The sequence below is a fragment of the Schistocerca nitens genome, chromosome 7 (genome assembly GCF_023898315.1).
Source record: "Schistocerca nitens isolate TAMUIC-IGC-003100 chromosome 7, iqSchNite1.1, whole genome shotgun sequence".
In the NCBI taxonomy this organism is placed as follows: domain Eukaryota; kingdom Metazoa; phylum Arthropoda; class Insecta; order Orthoptera; family Acrididae; genus Schistocerca; species Schistocerca nitens.
The window spans coordinates 274,696,427-274,717,006 of NC_064620.1; the positions used below are offsets into that span (position 1 = coordinate 274,696,427).

The window sequence follows — 20,580 nt, forward strand, 5'->3', positions numbered from 1 at the left end:
GGTCCAGTCCCGGAAAGTATCCTGTCACAAGTGGGGCACTTTTGTGGTTCTTCTGTGGGGGATTCTGGGTTTGAGGGGATGAGGAAGTGGCTCTGGTTATTTGCTTCTGTACCAGGCCGAGAGGGTAGTTGCGGGATGCGAAAGCTGTTGTCAGGTTGTTGGTGTAATGTTTCAGGGATTCCGGACTGGAGCAGATTCGTTTGCCACGAAGACCTAGGCTATAGGGAAGGGACCGTTTGATGTGGACATGTATGTATGGATGGATATGTGTGTGTGTGCGAGTGTATACCTGTCCCTTTTTCCCCCTAAGGTAAGTCTTTCCGCTCCCGGGATTGGAATGACTCCTTACCCTCTCCCTTAAAACCTACATCCTTTCGTCTTTCCCTCTCCTTCCCTCTTTCCTGATGAGGCAACAGTTTGTTGCGAAAGCTTGAATTTTGTGTGTATATTTGTGTTTGTTTGTGTTTCTATCGACCTGCCAGCGCTTTTGTTTGGTAAGTCTCATCATCTTTCTTTTTAGATAATATTATCTGTTGAATTAGATGTGTCATCCAGACCGGGTAACAATGAGTCATGCACAGGCTGGTAATGGTACATTAGACGTAGCGTCTGCCAGCCGTTGCAGCTGATCTGTGACAGGTGGTGGAGCAGCTGGATCATTTGTTGAGCGTGTGGTCTGTGTGGAGGAGTTCGTACCAGTGTAGGGTGCACGAAAAGCTGGTTTTAGCCTGTTGATGGTTGGCATACCCATCACATTGACTTTGAATATCTTGTCCTCCTTGCAGATGACACAGTAAGGTTCATTGTAGGGTGGCTGCAGTGGCTAGTGTATGTGTCATGCTGTACAAAGACAAGATGGCACTCTGTAGCTCATCAAAAGCAAAAGAAGGATCGGTCCACTGATCCCTTGGAGCAACTGAGCATAGTTACCAGATTTGTGTATGCAGATTTTGTATGAAATTTGAAAGGCCAGTGCAGTTGTATTGCATTTGGCAAAGAGCTCATTGGGCAGTTGTATCAGCTGGCCATAAACAAGTTCTGCAATCATGACTTCAGGTCTCCTTTCAGTGATGCACGAAGACCCAACAGGATGATGGGCAACATCTCTGTCCACCGCTGTGACTCGTGACATTGAAGTGACACTTTCAGTTGGCAGTGCATGTGCTCAATTAAACCATTTGCTGCCAGGTGATAATTTGTAGATCTAATGTGCTTCATACCCAGTAGGATGTTTAGTGCTTTAAAAAGATATGATGCAAATCATCTTTCCCAGTTTGTTGTAATTTGTAGATATACCGAAATGGGTGATCCATCCGTGGAAGAACACAGTTGAAACTGTTTCTGTGGTAATGTCAGAAATCAGGAACACCTCAGGCCAGCATGTAAAATGATCAATGGCTGTAAGGCAGTAGGTATATATTTGTTATGCCGGGAGAGGTCCTACAAGGTCTTGATGGACATTCGGAGGAAGAAATGTGTCAAGAGGTAAACTAACATGCAGGCTAACATTATCCTGTTGACATACCATGCATTGTCGCACATATTGCATGCAATCTTTGTCCATGCGTGACCAGGAAAAAGCTCGCCTTACCATGCTGGTAGTGGATCGTACTCCTGGGTGCAACATCTTATATAAAGAGGTGATTGCCTGATGGTGGAAGTCAATAGTCACAAATGGTTATGGTTTGTTAGTGGCAACGTCACAATACAGCAGCGTTGTTGGTGGTGGCAACACAATATGGCAGAGTTGTAGGCCTGATGGTTGCTCCAACAAATCTTGTATCTCACTATTTGATGTCTGGGCTGTGGCGAGAGTTTCAGAATTAACAGCATAAGTGATCACTTCCGTCCAAGAGAGAGCATCAGCTGGCATATTCAGTACCTCTTCAATGTGAACACTATTAGTAGTGAACTGTCTGATATAGCTGAGATGTCACAGCTGATATGGTGACGCTTCCTCTGTGTTTTGGCAGAAAGCGTATGTTTGTGGCCTATGATCTGTGATGAAAGTGAACTGCTGTCCCTCCAACAGGGGATGAAATTTCTTAATAGCAACACAGGCAGCATATAGTTCATGATCATAGGTGGGCAAGTTCTGTTGAGATGGTGATAACTTTTTACTGGGAAAGACTAAGGGCTGCCAGTGCACATCTACTTGCTGTTGCAATGAAGCACTGATTGCAGTGGCAGACGCATTGACCATCAGGGTAAGAGGTGCCCAAGGAATTGGGTGCACCAACAGTGTAGCTTCTGTGATGGCGTTCTTCAGCTTGGTAAATGCCAACTCGGCCTCACTATTTCACTGGAGCTTATCCTTCGGTTTAAGTGCACTCTGCAATAAATTATTCAGTGGTGCAGCTAAGAGTCCTTGAGTGGGAACAAAACAATGGTAAAAATTGGTTATGCCAAGAAATAATCATAATTCTGTAACTGTCATATGCTGCAGAAAATGAAGTATAGCTTATAGTTTCTCTTACAGTGGCCTTATGCCTCGTGCATTGATAACATAACTTAGGAATTGCACTTCAGCTGTTCCAAAGATGTACTTTCAGGGTTGATGAGCCAGCCATATGCACATAGATGAGTGAAGATCTGTCATAAGTGTGTCTAGTTTATGCCTCTTAGTTTGACATGACCAGAATAACGTTGATATATATGTAACAAAAGTCTAAGCACATGTGGCTTCATCCATGAACCATTAAAATGTTTGGACAGCATTAATAAGTCCAAAAGGCATTCGGGTAAATTCAAACCGTCCAGATGGTGTTTAGACAGCAGTCTTAGTAATGTCGTCCAGTGTTACTGTATATCGATCTGGAATGGCTCTTACATTTAGCTGCCTATAGTCACCACATAGTTGCTATTCATTGTTCTTCTTTGGGACCAAGTACAGCAGATACACCCAACTACTGCTTGATGGGTGGCAGATTCCTTGTGCAAGCATGGATGAGAATTCCTGCTTAACTATCTTCAGTTCCTGGGGTGTCAAGTGCTGTGGTCAAGGACGAAGTGGTGGTCCAGTGAAGTCAAAATATAGTGTGCCATCGAGTGCTGTGCAGCTGCTAGTGTGGGAGTCTAGCAAGCGATCTCTGGAAACTGTCTGAGGAGCTTATGAATGGAGAATCACCAGTAATCATCTGTATTGCTGTGTCTTCCACATGGTGCATTTGCCCTTAGTTTGCTAGGTTGGTGTTAGTGTCAAGAAGGCATCAATGATGGAGGTCAGGTAGGAGTCCATAAAACGATAAAAAGTTTGCTTAGCTTACAGGGTGCTCATGTCCATTATGACAAACTGCCTTTCAAATTTGCACCATAGACCTAAGTTCAGCACTAATTTGTCATGACCATACATTACAATTGTAGAACCATAGGTGGGAAAAAAGTGGCAGTAATCACAGTTGCAACACACAGGTGGGCAGATGGATAGACTGAAATGTCAGCACCCTTCTACCAAAAACTGTAACTTTGTGCCATGTTGCATTACAAACAGTTGGCTACTGCCTGGAGAAACATTGGCCGTCGTCCTTGACTTCCTGCTGAGTTTCCCTGTTCTACACTTCTGAACTTTGGAACCATACTATCAATGGTACCAGCAGACTTTTGCTCATGAAGGTGAGCAGCTGTGCTTTCCCTGTGAGGGAGGACGACAAGATTGGTGACTAGTAGTCTAGATCCATAATGCAGCAACTTTTCCAGTGAGCTTGTAAGCCTATGATTGTAGGGTAGAAAGGCTGTTATCTGCCCAAGGCTGGGGGAAAACTGTTGTGACACATGTGTACAGATGCATTCATGCTATGTGATTCGTTGGTTGCGCGAGTACATCTAGATCACCAGTGCACACTGTCAGTATCTTCTGCGCAGTGGGTGATAGACGCGATAACCAAATATTCCACAGAATTGTGTCACTGACTGTATTGCTTGCTAATGTATGCATTCGGTGTAGTAGCTGCATTGGGGATTGATCAACTAGCTCTTCAGTGTAAAGTAACTTCTCCCTTGAATTGCAAGAGCCAGGTAATCAGGGCATTCTTGATGGTTATGTAACAATCAGTACTCGATGACACCAGAATGTCTTGCGCCTTTTTGGCCTTGAGTGCAGAAACTATATAACTGTGCTTCTTGTCTAAACTACTAGCCTAAACTGTCTTTCTTGTTGCACAAACCACAGTATGGGATTCTGTTACTAAAACAGTGGCAGTTTTACTGTCACATGATTAATTACTATGCAGCAGACAACCCATTCTTGGTGGCATGTTTGACATTGTGGAGTTATGGTGAACTGGGTTGCAGAAGATGCCAGACACAGTTGACATGAATGTTTGTACTTAGTGTGATGTGGCACAATATGTAGTGTTAGTAACATGGCTGACCGCATCGGTGTCACCAACTGTTGTGGGGCTAGACAAATTAATTTTATTGCGACATAAAACTAAACTGCAACTCATACAACTCCTTTTAGCACATCCAGCAACAGAATAAAACAAAGAGAAAACATAACTCACTGACTGTGCCAAAGATAATCATTCAAAATAGTAATCACTTGTGTGTAACATTATAGTACACATAAACTGTGCTCCAAGTCTATAGAAGAGAACATACGATGTAGTAAAGCTGTGACATCCTATTTGCTGTGTCACTCTTTTTACTCTGTAATAGAATACCTAGAAAATTAATCTTGTTGGTTATCTTTAAGTGCAAAAGATTCATTATTCAGTGAATCTATTTAATCAGACTATTGCAGTGTATTATAATACCATGATCTATCCATCATATATGTTAACAAATTTTATCCTGCACCTGTAACAGTGAGTGCTATCTGATCACGTGGACAAAATAGATAAATGTGTACTTTTGCTAGAGAAAAAGTAAGAACTCAAAAGCTAGAGTGAATATTGTTTTCTGTTGTGTATTTCTATGCATCAGTCGGCTATAGGTGACTTTCATTTATTTTGCATATTATTGAAAATAGTGTTTATTTCCCTATTTTGTAAGATTCTCTCACCATGTTGTATAGTGTCATCAGCATTGAGCATCTGACCACAGATATACCACATGTAATGGATAGTTCACATTCTGCACTCATTAATGAGTATGAGGGGCCCATGGGTATTTCGTATTACTGTCATTGGAAAAGTGTTAGAAGAACTGGTTTGCTTTTGCCCACCTCCCACCTTAATATAATATACGACAGTGAGATATGGATGAGTGATGAGTTCTTGGGATATACAATGTTGTTGAAGTGTAGTGAATCCAATGGTTGGAACACCACCAATAGTAGCCATTGCAGAGAGGTTTCGAGTGAGGGAGTTTCAGTGTTATTTTGTGATCATAAAGTGAGTATCTGTACTTTCACTGCTCAATATCCATCAATATATATCGCCTATAGGACCCAAGCCGTCCTCTTGTAGGTCAAGTACTACATTTTAGTAAGCAAATAGTATTGTTATTGTTCTAATATCTCTTAGGAGACACAAGGAAATCAGGCTTTCAGAGTGAACTGTTGAACTCTATCCTGAGTAAATTCTATGAATTTACTTGTATGTTTGTTCCGATTATATGATGACAACTTCATCATTTGTTTTGTGCTTGATTTGATGTGACAGTCAAAATGTTGACCTGCAAATAACAGTGAGTTCACATTACATACGCATAATTTGAAATCTGTAATGATACTTAGCAGGTTTAACATAAATTCTTTTCTTTTATTGAGTTTTCACAAAAAATGATGTATATTATTTTGTAAAATGTTATCGCTAAGGATTTTCCTTGCTTGCACATTTAAATGTGAATATTTGTCAGTAGCTCATTTGTGAGAAACATTAATAATAATCATTGTAGAATAGTTATAAGAAATTAAGAGAAAACTATAGGTGATTCAATTATTTGCAGGAACCACCCCGTTCTTGTGATGAATGTGGAAGAGCATTCATTCGGCAAGATTGTTTACTCCGTCACATGCGCACCAAGCACAGAGACATGTTGGAGGAGATATTGGCTGAAACAGAAAAGAAAAAACTGCAACAGCAGCTTCTAGCTGCAGCAGCAGCTCAAGGGCCTGTTGGATCTGGTGTGGGCCTGAATGGTAGTGGAAGTGATGGAAGTTCAGGTGACCCTAGTAGCATACCATCACTCAGTGAAGCTGCTCTCGCTGACTCAGTTCGTGAGCTGCTGGCACTGCTAGTGGACGAAGCCACTCTAAAGGCTTTTGGATGGCCAGAAACACAAGTTGACCAGTTACTAGAGGCAGTCATTCGTCGATGTGGTCATCAGCCTGTAACCTCAGAGGAGCTATTGTACACAGATAGATTGCGTGAAAATGCCAAGCTGCTGTTCACTGTTGTCATAGATGACTCTGCTGTCAAGACTTTGCTCAACAATCAGACTGTGGACGAAGTTATTTTGCATGTACTTCGTCTCGCCAAGTCGTAAAAATAATTGTGTGTGTGGCTGGGCGGGTGGATGGGTGTGCGCACGTGCACTTAGTTAGCTCCTGTCTCCATGGTGTTTATATTGTTACAACAGAACCTGTTGCATTCATTTCAGTCATTTCAGATATATCTTTGATGGAATCTTATGTGTTGAACTTAAAGTTTCTCTTTTTGATTCTTCTTCAATGAACACATTACATCCAGAGTCTGAAGTCAGTGATTTTGTTAGCACAAATGTAGGTTCTTGTACAGAACATTTCTCTTTGCATACCACCGAATCATCAAAGGATTCAGGTATGAAGTTTCTGTTATGCTTTTACAAACCATTCTTTTTTCTCTTTCTGCTTTCAGACTTCAGTAACAGTTGATTGTTGCATTTAATAATGGAGATGTCTCAGTTATCAGAATTATTCACATTTACACCATTTCTATGCAAACTCCATTTCATTATATGAGTTTTCTTGATTAGAAATTTTCTTGTCTGCTATTTTCCTTCCATATGTAAAATCATTCTGATCGTAATTTCTCCACGGTTTGGGGAAGCAGATGTAATCACAAAGTATAGACATCTTTGAGGCTCGCACAGTTGCAAAAAAACAGCCGTATTTGTAAGGAGTTCAATGTATGTTAGCTTTAGGGATCATGAAATTTATCAGTTTGTTTTCAGAGTGAAATATCAAATCCTACTTTTATTAATACAGATTACATTTTGTGAATACTCGTTATCTTGACTGATACTAAGAGCCATCTAGCAACTAAGAGCACCAGCAGAAAATTAATTATCTGTAAAAAGAAATATGATGAAACATGTAACTATATTTTTTGTATGTAAATGATGAGGATGTAAGATATGAATTATTTTTTGAGATATTGACCTCATTCTTTTACAATTATAAAGTCTTTTGATATATAAGTGCTCTGTACAAATCCAATTTTGTAAAATTTCTGGCACTTTCTTGTAATATAGTCACAGAAATATATGAAAAAGCAACACCGAAAGATTTGCAATTCTCATTTGAGAGATTATAGCATGTTTTATATTTTGATAGGCTGTAGTTTTATGTTGAATAGCTCTTATATCTATCATTGATTATATTTTCCTTGCAACATTTTCTTCCACAAATGATCGAGTAATCTTTCAGCCCTGATGAGAAAATGTTAATAAATGCCGGTAAATATATATTTTGTAACAAAGGAACATACTGCTTTACTGTATGTTACGGCAATAAGGTAAATTTTTATGGCAAAGAGATTGGATTGTGGCAACACAAGTGTCAGAAAAGAAGATGTGAACCCAGCCTCGTAGGACATACATTTAATTATTTCAGAGACACGCTGAAAGAGTGAGAGTGTGGAATATATTTTTAGAGAAGTATTTCATTTTACAAGTGAGATGAAGATGCTTCCATGTTGTAGTACTTACTGTGTAATAATTATTTATTCTGTGCTGTTAAATAGCAGTTACCTGGATATCAAGCAGCTGAATGTATTAACAGTCCAATCTAAGACTATTGTCTTATTTTTCATATCCATTTGATATAGGTGTTGCTTGACAGCTAATTGTAGGATGCTCCAAAGCAAGTTGATATGTGAAAGTAATTTTTTGGCAAATATTACAATACTACATTTTTCCTCGCAGGTAACACTCTGTAATGTGTGATATGATATATTACACATGAATATATTTTCATGTTCTTTGATTCACTTTTTTTTTACGTGAAAACTTAAACATAAAATCACTTATTTGTCTCAGCTGAATTGGATCCAAATACTAATAGATTTTTTGGGGAGAGAGAGAGAGAGAGAGAGAGATATTAGCTACCCAAACTGTGACACTCAGTATTTGTTAAATCAAAGTGCTAACTAATTAACTCATTTTCTAATGGCCTAGTCGAGGTGTTGTGAAATTTCCTACTTATTGCATTTTTAAAGGCAAGAGAACTTCATGTGAATACCTTAATAAGGTATCTCATTTTTTAGCGTGATTTGTGGGAAAATAGGTTATATAATTGGAACATACGTGTGGGTTTCCAAAAGTGTATCATGATCAGATCTGTATGCCTCATCTACAAAGGAAAATGACTAAAACCATGATTAGTAATTGTTAGATTTCATGTATGTAATATGCTGGTTCAGCACAGGTAATAATCATGTTGGGCACATTATCAAGTTGCAAAAATTGATGTTTTTAGAGAAAATTTCAAGAGCAAGAGGTTTTGTTAAAAAATAATGTATGTAAAATTTAAGAATTTGAAATGTTTGATATAATTCTGTTATATGGCACATATCTGATAAGATTAACTACTTTTCGTGGAAGAAATGGTTAGGATTCTTTCCCCTTCCTTCTGCTTGGAGTACCATACTGTTGTACCTTGGACACATCTTCCAGTTTTTAAAAGGGTGAGTGTTTTTTTAATTATTTTTATTTATTTATTTTTTTAATTTTATTTTTTTAAAATTCATGTTTGAGACTTTACAGATGTTTTATTTATTTATCTATGACAGATGTTCATGTCATTAGACTACCACACTAGATATAGCTTTTTGTATTCTTTATCTCCACAAAAAACTAGATCTTTGTATAGCTTTGTCAGAGCTCAGTATCATCTGGTGCATATAATACAGTACAGTTGTAGTGTTTATATTTTCCTCTTGAATCATGCTGCATTGAATGTTTTGAATTCTGTTTCATAGTTAATTGGTATATCTCCTAAATCTGCAAAGATGTTTCCAGCATAAAATGTTAGACATGATTCCATTAAAGTGGATGTGTGTTGCAAAAACTGCTGTGATTCTTTTGCTTCAGCATCACTGCTGTAGTTTTCACCAGTGAACTATCAAGAGATGCTTGTCATACAGCAGGGCAAAAAGAGAACAAACAAAATTTAAGTCAGTGATTGACAATGCCAGCCATAAAATTCTTAGTAGAGTACTAAATTTTCAGGAAAAGATGATATTTGCTCTACATGAGCCTTTAACAAACATGTCATGTAATATTCTTTCTTGGTATGGTGTTTCAATGCACTATACACCTTTGACTTTAACTGCATGGAGGGCTACGTGAGTCATTTCTGTGGTTTGCTATTTGTTGTGGCCTGTCTGCTCTCTCTCTCTCTCTCTCTCTCTCTCTCTCTCTCTCTCATGCATAGTAGAACAAACAGACAAATACAAAATTTTGTTTGATAGTCTGTTATCCGTTATGATTTAGTGAATAAAATAATATCATTCTAAATATTAAAAAATATATCTAAAAACAAAGATGATGTGACTTACCGAATGAAAGCGCTGGCAGGTCGATAGACACACAAACAAACACACACACAAAATTCAAGCTTTCGCAACAAACTGTTGCCTCATCAGGAAAGAGGGAAGGAGAGGGAAAGACGAAAGGATGTGGGTTTTAGAGGAGAGGGTAAGGAGTCATTCCAATCCCGGGAGCGGAAAGATATGTGTGTGTGTGCGAGTGTATACCCGTCCTTTTTTCCCCATAAGGTAAGTCTTTCCGCTCCCGGGATTGGAATGACTCTTTACCCTCTCCCCTAAAACCCACATCCTTTCGTCTTTCCCTCTTCTTCCCTCTTTCCTGATGAGGCAACAGTTTGTTGCGAAAGCTTGAATTTTGTGTGTGTGTGTGTGTTTGTTTGTGTGTCTATCGACCTGCCAGCGCTTTCGTTCGGTAAGTCACATCATCTTTGTTTTTAGATATATTTTTCCCATGTGGAATGCTTCCCTCTATTATATAAATATTAAAAAAGACATTTAAGATAAAGAATAGAGTTTACCCAACACAAAGAGGTGATGTTGAGTGACAGACAGGTACATTTGTTATTCCATTCTGGATTTTATGTTACTTGAATATCACAATCAATATTTTTTCTTGAAGCAGAAGCAAGAATATCTTCTCCCTCTGCATTGAGATCAGTGTAGAATGTCAAATAGGTAGGAGCATAAACTTAGAACCAAATTAGTATCATTGCATTTTGACATTTCACTTTGCTATAAACAATTTCATAAAGACTGCATCTTGCAGAGAAGGACTTCCTTTTCACACACACCTTTTTTTGTTATAGACACGTTACTGATCAATAAAGAGTCACTTGCATTTTGTAATGATGACTGTACAACAAAAAACTTGGACACCTTCCAAACACACATCGTCTGCAAATATATTATCTCTTTTCTGTACCAATATCTCTGCCATCTGCAGAAAACCTTTGAAATCATAAATCCTCGTGTTGAGAATGCAGTATGGACTGGCCACTTTACTGTTGGACTAAGTTGTGTAGATGAGTAAACTGCTCATTTTTTTGTCTGTAACTGTGGTAATGTTTCAAACCCATCAAAAAGTGAAAGAAATGTATAACATGACACTACGAACGTGTGTTAGATTGCCTTGAATCGTCCCGCAAAGAGGTATGGCTGTAACTATTTTCTTTTCATTTAAAAATGATGTACGTAACTTTCATTTGACAGCTGAAAGTTTGCCCAACCCTTGTCCATGTTGCAGGCTCAGCATTAAAGTTTTATGGTCTGGATCATTACACATCCAGTTTTTAAAGACTCCTAATGAGTTTCTGATTTTTGTAATTGTAATTAATACTATGCTGGTTTTGATTCAGTAGTTTGTATTTTACAGTAAACATTTCACTTGTCTGTTAGTTACTTGATTCGAGTATTATTTTCTGAGTTGAAATTAAAGGGAAAATTATATTATTTTTGTGATACAATCTACCATTTCACTCATTTTTTAATACCATAAACTTGGGTGAATAGGGACAGAATTTCAGGTTTTTAAATAATAAATCCAGAAATACAATTAGAATATGAGTTTTTAATCATTAAAGTGGAAGATGGTATAGTCATTCAACCTTGAAACTAGGTATATTTGGTATTGCTTAATATAATTTGTAGTAAGTAGCAATTATAAAGTGACCCTATTTACCCCTTGATAGGGGTCAATAGGGACAGTGATAAATATAACTCACAGAACCTTATTGCAATAGGCACAGGGGTCGAAAGGGACACAAAAATAATTTTTAAAAACACAAATTAACCTTTAATGCTTTAAAATATTAAAACATCATTTAAACATAAGTCTGCCTCATCTTATTAATTGTTCTTTCATGACTTGAATCACTTGAATAGAATCAAATTCAAATACATCTTCTACAACTGGGAAAACATAAACACTATTGTCTTTGGAGTTTGGTCTCAAAAATGATGCCACATATGTTTTTCCTTCAAGCACAACTTCGGTAATTCTACCAATAAAATATTTTGGAGCCCCCTTTACACTCTCAAATTTCACTTCCACCCAATCCCCAACGTGTGATATTAGTCATCTCTCTCTCTCTCTCTCTCTCTCTCTCTCTCTCTCTCCCTCTCTCTCCCCCTCTCCCCCTCCCTCTCACTCCCCCTCCCCCCTCTCTCACCCCCTCCCTCCACCCCACCCCCTTTGTGTGTGTGTGTGTGTGTGTGTGTGTGTGTGTGTGTGTGTGTGTGTGTGTGTGTAAAGATTTACCTGTATGAACTTTCGTTCTTGGTAATTTAACCATGTGTTCATCAAATATGGAGGGAAAATATTTCATAGAATGAAGTAGAAGCAACCAATGAAAAAGAGATATATATGTGTATATATTGCATCAGAGGTTGTGCTCATTATTTTTATACTGTTCTGAATCTTTTGTGGATATACAGAACACTCTATTTTGTTTCAGTGAATAGTGTGTTATTTTTAGAGAAATGTATTTACTTTAGGCTTAAAATAAGAGATAAAAGTGCCTTCTCTTTCACTAAACACTTTTTCTGTGTACATTCTGGTTTCACTACTCTGCACTTGACTGTATTGAGACTTTGTATACTGTGGTGCTTTAATGCAGATCTTTTATTCTCTTCACAATACAAAATTTTGTTCAATGCCTATAATGTTTGAAGTATTATTGACAGACAGTATATAAAAATACAAATTTGAAAGGCAAAGAGATGCTATATTTTTGGGTCTTTTTTTTTTCTTTGATATACCTGTTATGTATTAGTAGAGTAATAATATGAGTGCTACATTCAAAATTATGTTATATTACTGCAATTCTTGTGGTTTTGTTAATACATTCTCTAATTTCATGTATAATTTACTGAAGTTCCAGACAATTTTGCATGCTGTACACGTCAATATTTATTTGTTGTAGATATTCACATTGTTTAAACATTGATTAAACTTGCTTTCTATTTAATTCCAGAGTTTTGTGATTTCTATTATGAAAACCTGAAAAATGTTTGTTTTGAAATGAGACACTGTTTTGCTATTCAGACTAGTAGTTCTTGAAAGAAGGTTGTCCCTGTATCAGCAGTGCAACTACCTGAGATTATCAAAAATATTAAGAAGCAGCATTCTGAAAGCATTTTCTGAATGAATGTAAAAAAAGAATTACAGTGTTTTGTAGAACATCAAAGTGTCACAGATTTGAAGCCACTACATTCTCCAGAGAAAACGAAATGCTAACTATGCTCATAAATGCTAGAGTAAATGTTATGTTAAAACACAAACACAACTATCATCTTGTGCTGTGCATAAAATCAATAATATCCTTCCCAAAATAGGTCTCTAATCCCCCAATAATGATTTGCTATAAACCGCTCCTGATCCTCCAACAAACTACCTATTAAGTGATCCAGTAGTAAGATACAAGACTCATAATTGGGAGGATGCTAAATTAATTCCCCTTTTGGCTGTCTAGGTTTTCTATGATTACCCTATGTTTTCTATGATTACCCTAAATCACTCATGGCAAATTCCCAGATAGTTCCTTTGAAAGGGTATGGCTGGTTTCATTCTCCAGTCTGCTGAGCTCATGCTCTGTCTCTTATAACCACACCCTCCTTCCTTTCTTCCTTCTCATGGCACCATACTTTGAGATCCTCTCTTTTGCCAACCCCTTGTAGAGCTTCACTTACACCTAATGTTCTGTTATTTGTTTGATACACAACAATCTCGGTCTTCCCCTGCAGCTTTTGCCCTCGGTGGCTCCCTCTAGTGACATGGCAGCCATTTCATCTACTCACTGTTTTCCACATATTTTTTCATTCCTTGCCTGTGGAGAACCAACTCATTTCTTATCTGGTTAGTAAACTTAATTTTCAGCATCATTCTACATCACCATATTTCAAAATTTGATAATCTTCTGTCCATGCAGCACTATGCTCCAGATGAATGTTCTCAGAAATTTCTTCCTCAACTCAAGGCCTGTATTTGATACACTACACTCTTTAAGCAAGAAATGCCCTCTTTGCTTTTGACAGTCTGCTTCTTATATCCTCCTCCCTTCAAGTGAGATGCTTCACTGTGCAGCAGCAGAATTCTTTCATTTCCTCTATTACATGGTCCTCAGTTTTGATGTACTCATGCTGAGGTGTAAAAATTCTTCATGGATGAATGAGCTTTAAAACTGATAAAATCTTTTCTGTGATGATGTTAACAGGAACAGTCATAAAGTGAAATAATTCTCTGTGGGAAACAACGAGCTGCTCTGATACTGGTTACAATCTACATCCTAACACCTAAGGGACACTTAAGAAAATTTTAACATCTGCACTGCACTTTACTTAAATGGTGGCCAGGCCACTGGCTAATTATATGAGTGCTTTCTTGTCAGCTAATAAAGCACTACCACCTAAAATGTGGTGTGCTGCACTCTTCACTTAAATTGGATGTCAAGTCTTACATAATTGTAGGCCTGCCCTATTTTAAACTAATAAAACAAACCAACTTGATTGTGGCACACTGATGCTGGAACACTACAAGCACCATAGAGTGGTTTGCATTCTAGGCTAAGGAGGAAACTCATTAGAGACACAGCAACTTATGAGTACAGAAGTGACATGTATTCTAAGTCATTGTATGTTGGTGTGATAACCAACCAACCATTCTCTTGGATAATTATTCACTCTAAATTCATGCAAATAAATCATACCAAGTTATCTCCTCTAAACTGTGCTACTGACAACTGTCAACTCTATCCATAAAAATATTCATTGTACTCAGGAAATCTAAAAGCTGGGGTGCTTTCCATTACGACTGCTGCCCCATTGTGAGATTTAATGTGGCCTGGTGGTATTGCAGACACATGTGGCAAACAAAATATATAAGTGGACTTGAGATGATATGGACCACATAAGAGGTAATCCACTGACATAAACACTTTGAAAAATGGCAGATCGTTATGGCTTAGCATCTCGGAACTGATTAAAAAGGTCAGCTGTTCGCATACTACTGTCATGAGCACAAATGGAAAGTGAAACCATGAATAGGCAACAAGGAGTTGTAAATCCACGCTTCATCGCAGAATGTAGGGATCAGAGGCTTGTTCACTCTATACAGCATGATATTCTGTGATCTTTGCAGATCTGGCAACAGGGTACAATGCTGCTGGAGGCACAAGTGTTTCAGAGAATACTGTTCAGCACACATTGTTGAAAATGGCGCTCCGCATCATACAACCCATTATATTCCCAAGTTGACCCAAGAACACCATAAATTATGCCTGTGATGCACACAGGATCATTCAGATTGGACAGTGGATCAGTGGAAACATGTTGCCTGATCAAAGGAATCGTGTTTCTTTTCCAGACACACTGTCATCCAGGTGAACAGCTGCTCAAAATAAGCACTGCACCACAGACATTGGCTGATGGAGGCAATATTAAGCTATTCGGAACACCACTTGGGTTTCTGGGGGACCTGTGGTAGTAACCAAAGCTGCCACAATAACTGTGGACTGGTTGTTACTGGTCTTTCATCCAAAAACTGGTTTGCAGCTACTGCACCCTATAGCTTTTGAACCTGGTTACTGATTTATGTCTTGGTCTTTCTCTAAAATTTTTACCCTCCACACTTCTATCCAGTAATAAGCTGATAATTCCTTGATATCTCAAAAGATGTCCTATCAACTGATCCCTTCTTTTAGTCAAGTTGTGCCACATATCTCATTCTTCCCAGTTCTGTTCAGTATCTCCTCATTAGTTGCATGTTCTACCCATCTAATCTTCAGCATTTTTCACTAGCACTGCATTTCGAAAGCTTCTTTCCTCTAACTGTCTGAATTGTTTATCATCCAAGCTTCACTATAATACAAGCCTGTACTCCAGACATATACCTTCAGAAAAGACTTCTTAGCACTTAACTCTATATTCGATGTTAAGAAATTTTTATTCTTCAGAATCAATTTTCTTGCCATTGCCAGTCTACATTTCATATCTTCTCTACGTTGGTCATCAACAATATTTTGAAAAGAATAGACTGCTACTCATCATAAAGATGACATATTGAGCTGCAGACAGGAGCAACAAAAAGACTCTTATATAAGCTTTTTCCAAAGCCTTTTTCAGAAAAGAAAAACACACAAGCAAGCACACCTCATACACAGATGACCACTGTCTCCAGCTGCTCCAATGAGAACGCATCTGAAACACGTTTAATGGGAGCAACAATCCACAATAGGGCAGGGAACAAGGAGGGTAGGGTAGGGTAGGGTGCCTGGCAAGTGTGCAGGAACTAGAGGCGGCAGAATAGGGCTACCAAGAACAGTATCAGGAGGCTGTGGGAAGGAGGTGTGTAGCCAGAGAGTAGAGAACTTTTGTGACTGCCTTCGTAGCGACAACACTTCGCTGTAGAAACGGCCTACGAAGTCACCGCCACACTTTTAATAGCGGGCCGACCGGTCCGCTGGAACAGTGAACAGAAGGATGAAAACCCAAACACTCGGATTAAATGAAAGTCGGTACTTATCTTTATTAACGACGATACAGAACACAGTGGTGAACATGGTCTACAGAAATCTGTCTAGTTCGAGTCGGTGCGGCTAGGTCAGCATCAGCTGACGACAAACAACAACTCTGCTGCGATGAACACACAACTGACTAGCAGGTACACAATTCGGTGGCGAGTATACAACTGAGCGGCGAATACAGAACTGTCCTAGCGCTTGCGACTCCAGTGCTTAAGAAGCCAGAAGCCAGCGGTGGCGCGCGCAGACTTGCGGCGATTTCCTGTATCGCTGGCGCTGCTTATGCGGACGGCGTCCGGACATTGATGCTGCCAACCTTTTTGGCAGCGGGCTCGGTTGGCATTACTGGCTAGGATATAACACTCCTCCCCCCCCAAATCGCCGCACCGTCGTTGAATAATGACGTGGCGAGCGTCGACGGCGGGGGAGGGGTCTGGCCGCAGACGTAGCAGAAGAGACCGGGGCGGAGACTGTTGTCGGTGGCAGTCCCCGGTCCGCACCCCAGCATTGGCTGCGCGGGGCCTCGGGAAACACTAACTGAAAACCGAGGTCAGGGTGCACGCCTGTGACCACGGGCGCAGCTTCTGGTACTGGACGCGATGGGGCGTCGGGACCCACGAAGAGAGGCAGCGTCTCCTGACGCTGCGTCGACGGCTGCTGAGTGGGCGCCGGACAAGGCGCTGCGGTGTCAGACTCCTTGGGGGTGCCCAAGGAAAGCGGCTGCAGTACAGGCTGCACAGCCACCGCTTGGGAAGGCGGCCCGGCTGAGGGGTCGACGTCCATCAGCTCCGAAGGCGGTGGCGACTGAAGAGGGACCGCAGGCGCCGGAGCGACCACCCGGGGCGCTCCCATATGAAGCTGCGCGGGAGGCATCAACGGGACGGGCTGTCGGCGTGGTAGCGGCGACGGCTGCTGCTGCTGCCCTGGGGGCGGCAACGAAGTCGGAAGGCGCGGCTGGAACCCGCCGCGGACCAAATCTGTGGACAAAGAACGAGCGGCAGAATCCGGGCGGCCAGCGCGGCGCAACTGGTTCTGATGCCTCCTGTGCACCCCAGTAGCACCTTGAACAGTATAAAAACCGCGACCCTGGACACTTATCACGGTACCACGTTCCCAACGACGGCGACCGTGATAAACTCTGAAAAAAACTGCGTCGTTGCGCTGAAAACGCGTGCGATGCTCAGAAGCGGCGGGTCGATCCGGGGGGTGCAACAACCGTACTAGGGTGCGATGACGACGGCCGTGGAGAAGCTCCGCAGGCGAAGGGCCGTCGTGTGGCGTGGTCCGGTACGACGACAGGAACGTGATGAGGGCCTGCTGACGAGAGTGCGTAGCATGAAGGCGGTCCATATGATCCTTGAATCTGCGTACAAAACGTTCCGCTGCACCATTCGATTGAGGGTGGAACGGCGGAGTAAGAACATGGCGAATGCCATTGGCAGAACAAAAACCTTCAAATTCAGCAGAGGTAAATTGTGGACCATTGTCAGACACTAAAACTTCTGGAAGACCCTCAATACAAAAAATTGAAGTCAACGCCTGTATAGTTTGTGCAGACGTTGTAGACTGCATGGGCACAACAAACGGAAAATTACTAAATGCATCTATCACGATGAGCCAACGAGAATGCCAATATGGACCAGCGAAATCAATATGTACTCGCTGCCAGGGACCGGCAGGGCGTGCCCACTCGAAATAGCGTTGAGGCGGAGCAGCTTGGTGTTCAGCACACGTCGAACAATCTGTAGACATCTGCGTAATCTGCTTATCAATGCCGATCCATGTACAATGACAGCGGGCAAGCTGCTTGGTGCGGACCACTCCCCAATGACCTTGATGCAACAAGTCGAGGACCTTGGATTGGAGCACTTGGGGAACCACTACACGAAGCTGGTCATTCTCGGTGCGTAACAGCAAAACTCCGTGCGAAACAGACAACAGATGACGTTGCGGATAATAGCGACGAACCACAGGATCCGATATGTCCTTTGCCTTGGACGGCCAACCACGTTGAACAAAACGTAATAGTAAACTCAGATGAGCATCCGTAGCTGTCTCACGTGCCACCTGACGATAATCAATCGGAAAATCCCGGAGGGATTGATGCTCATCGGCGTCAATCTGATGGCAAGAGTCGTCAGAGGAATTGAAGACATCATCCGCAGCAATCGGCAATCTAGAAAGCGCGTCAGCGTTTGCATGCTGAGCTGTAGGGCGATACAGTATCTCATACTGGTATTGTGATAACAAAAGAGCCCAACATTGTAGTCTCTGAGCTGTCCGCTGAGGAACTGGTTTAGACGGATGAAACAGTGACGTCAGGGGCTTGTGATCTGTTACTAAATAGAATGGTCTACCATAGAGGTAGTGATGGAATTTTGTGACACTGAACACAATAGCCAACGCTTCCTTGTCCAATTGGCTATAATTACACTGAGCTTTGTTTAGCAATTTAGAGGCGAACGCAATAGGACGTTCGGTGTTACCGACTCGGTGAGACAACACAGCACCGAGGCCGAAAGAAGAGGCATCACAAGCTAACACCAGAGGCTTGTTAGGGTCGTAATGGACCAGACAACGATCATTCAATAAAGCCTCTTTAAGCTGCTGAAAGGCTGATTGGCAATCAGCTGACCACACAAACGGAACATTCTTACGGCGGAGACGATGCAACGGTGCAGCAATCTGTGATGCATTAGGTATAAACCTAATATAATATGTCAACTTGCCAAGAACTGCTTGCAATTCATGCAGATTGCGAGGGGCGGGCAAATCACGAATAGCTGCTAAATGTGACTGGGAGGGATGAATGCCTTGAGCATTAATAACATGTCCCAGATACTCCAACTCCGTAAGGAAAAATGAACATTTATCGATGTTGCAACGTAGGCCTGCCTGAGACAACACTGTAAACAAACACTCCAAATTACGGAAATGTTCAGCAGGCGTCCGACCGGACACAACAATATCGTCTAAATAGTTGCAACACGATGGCACATTAGCCAAAAGTTGGGACAAAAAACGCTGAAAAACAGCTGGAGCTGACGCACAACCAAAAGGCAAACGCAGAAAATGGAACAACCCCAACGACGTGTTTATGACAAAATACTGTTGTGATTGCTCGTCGAGGGGCAATTGGTTCAAATGGCTCTGAGCACTATGGGACTCAACTGCTTAGGTCATTAGTCCCCTAGAACTTAGAACTAGTTAAACCTAACTAACCTAAGGACATCACAAACATCCATGCCCGAGGCAGGATTCGAACCTGCGACCGTAGCGGTCTTGCGGTTCCAGACTGCAGCGCCTTTAACCGCACGGCCACTTCGGCCGGCGAGGGGCAATTGCAAATATGCTTCACGGAGATCAATTTTGGAAAAGAAACGAGCTTCCCCTAACTTATCCATCAGCTCGTCCGGTCTAGGTAAAGGAAAAGAATCAATGACAGTCTGAGGATTAACTGTCGACTTAAAATCAGCACACAAACGTAACTTGCCAGACGGTTTCTTTATAATAACTAAGGTAGAAGCCCACTGGCTCGCTGAAACGGGTTGAATAACACCGTCGTTTTGCCAACGACGAAGTTCATCTTCTACAGGTGCCCGGAGGGCGTGAGGCACTGGACGAGCACGAAAAAATTGAGGCTGAGCATTATCTTTTAACGTAATATGAGCGGCAAAGTTCGCAGCACAACCGAGTTCGTCTTTAAATATGTCACTGTATCGTTTACACAAATCGGTTATGCTGTCTTGAGGAACAACAGAATTAAGTTGCAACACATTGTCTTGGATAGACAGGCCAAACAAGTCAAAACAGTCTAATCCGAAAATGTTTACACTGTCTGTAGTGCGGAGCACTGTGAATGAAACTGTTTTTGTGTTGCCCCGGAATGTGGCTGGCACGCTACATACACCTAACACAGGAATTTGTTCTCCACTATAAGTAGCCAAAGAATGTTTTGCCGCTGAAAGTTTAGGGCGGCCGATAGCCGCATACGTAGCACTATTTATGAGAGTCACAGACGCACCAGTGTCTAATTGAAAATTGAAGGTCTTATCCTGGATGCGTAGCTTCACAAATAGTTTATTACACTGCCTCTGGATCAGTGCAGCGGAGGCGGAAGACACAAAATCAGCGCGTTTAGCGCGTGTTCGCTGCTTACGACAACTCGTGGGTTGGGCGGGTGGAACAACAACTCCCGCTTCACTTGCAGTCTGTACATTACGTGTTACAGCGTTTGAATTACGCTTGGGTCGCATAGCAGAGGGCCGGGTGGGTGGCTTATTGCGAACAAGTTTATTACCCACACGAACCGTGGAAGAGTCTTTAAACGCGACCTTCTGGGCGGGCTGGCTTTGAAGAACATGAATATCCAT

At 41.1% G+C, this 20,580-nt stretch overlaps 1 protein-coding gene across 3 annotated transcripts in view; it reads left to right on the plus strand.

The window, feature by feature from the left end:
• LOC126195408 (gastrula zinc finger protein XlCGF57.1-like) overlaps positions 1 to 7,372 on the plus strand; it is a 201,697-nt gene extending 194,325 nt beyond the window's left edge. For all 3 annotated transcript variants that reach the window (XM_049934004.1, XM_049934005.1, XM_049934003.1), the window contains one exon: positions 5,890 to 7,372. In XM_049934004.1, coding sequence (XP_049789961.1) covers positions 5,890 to 6,429 — 540 coding nt within the window. In that variant the 3' untranslated portion in view covers positions 6,430 to 7,372. The remainder of the gene's footprint in view (positions 1 to 5,889) is intronic.
• The last annotated feature ends 13,208 nt before the right edge of the window (positions 7,373 to 20,580 follow it).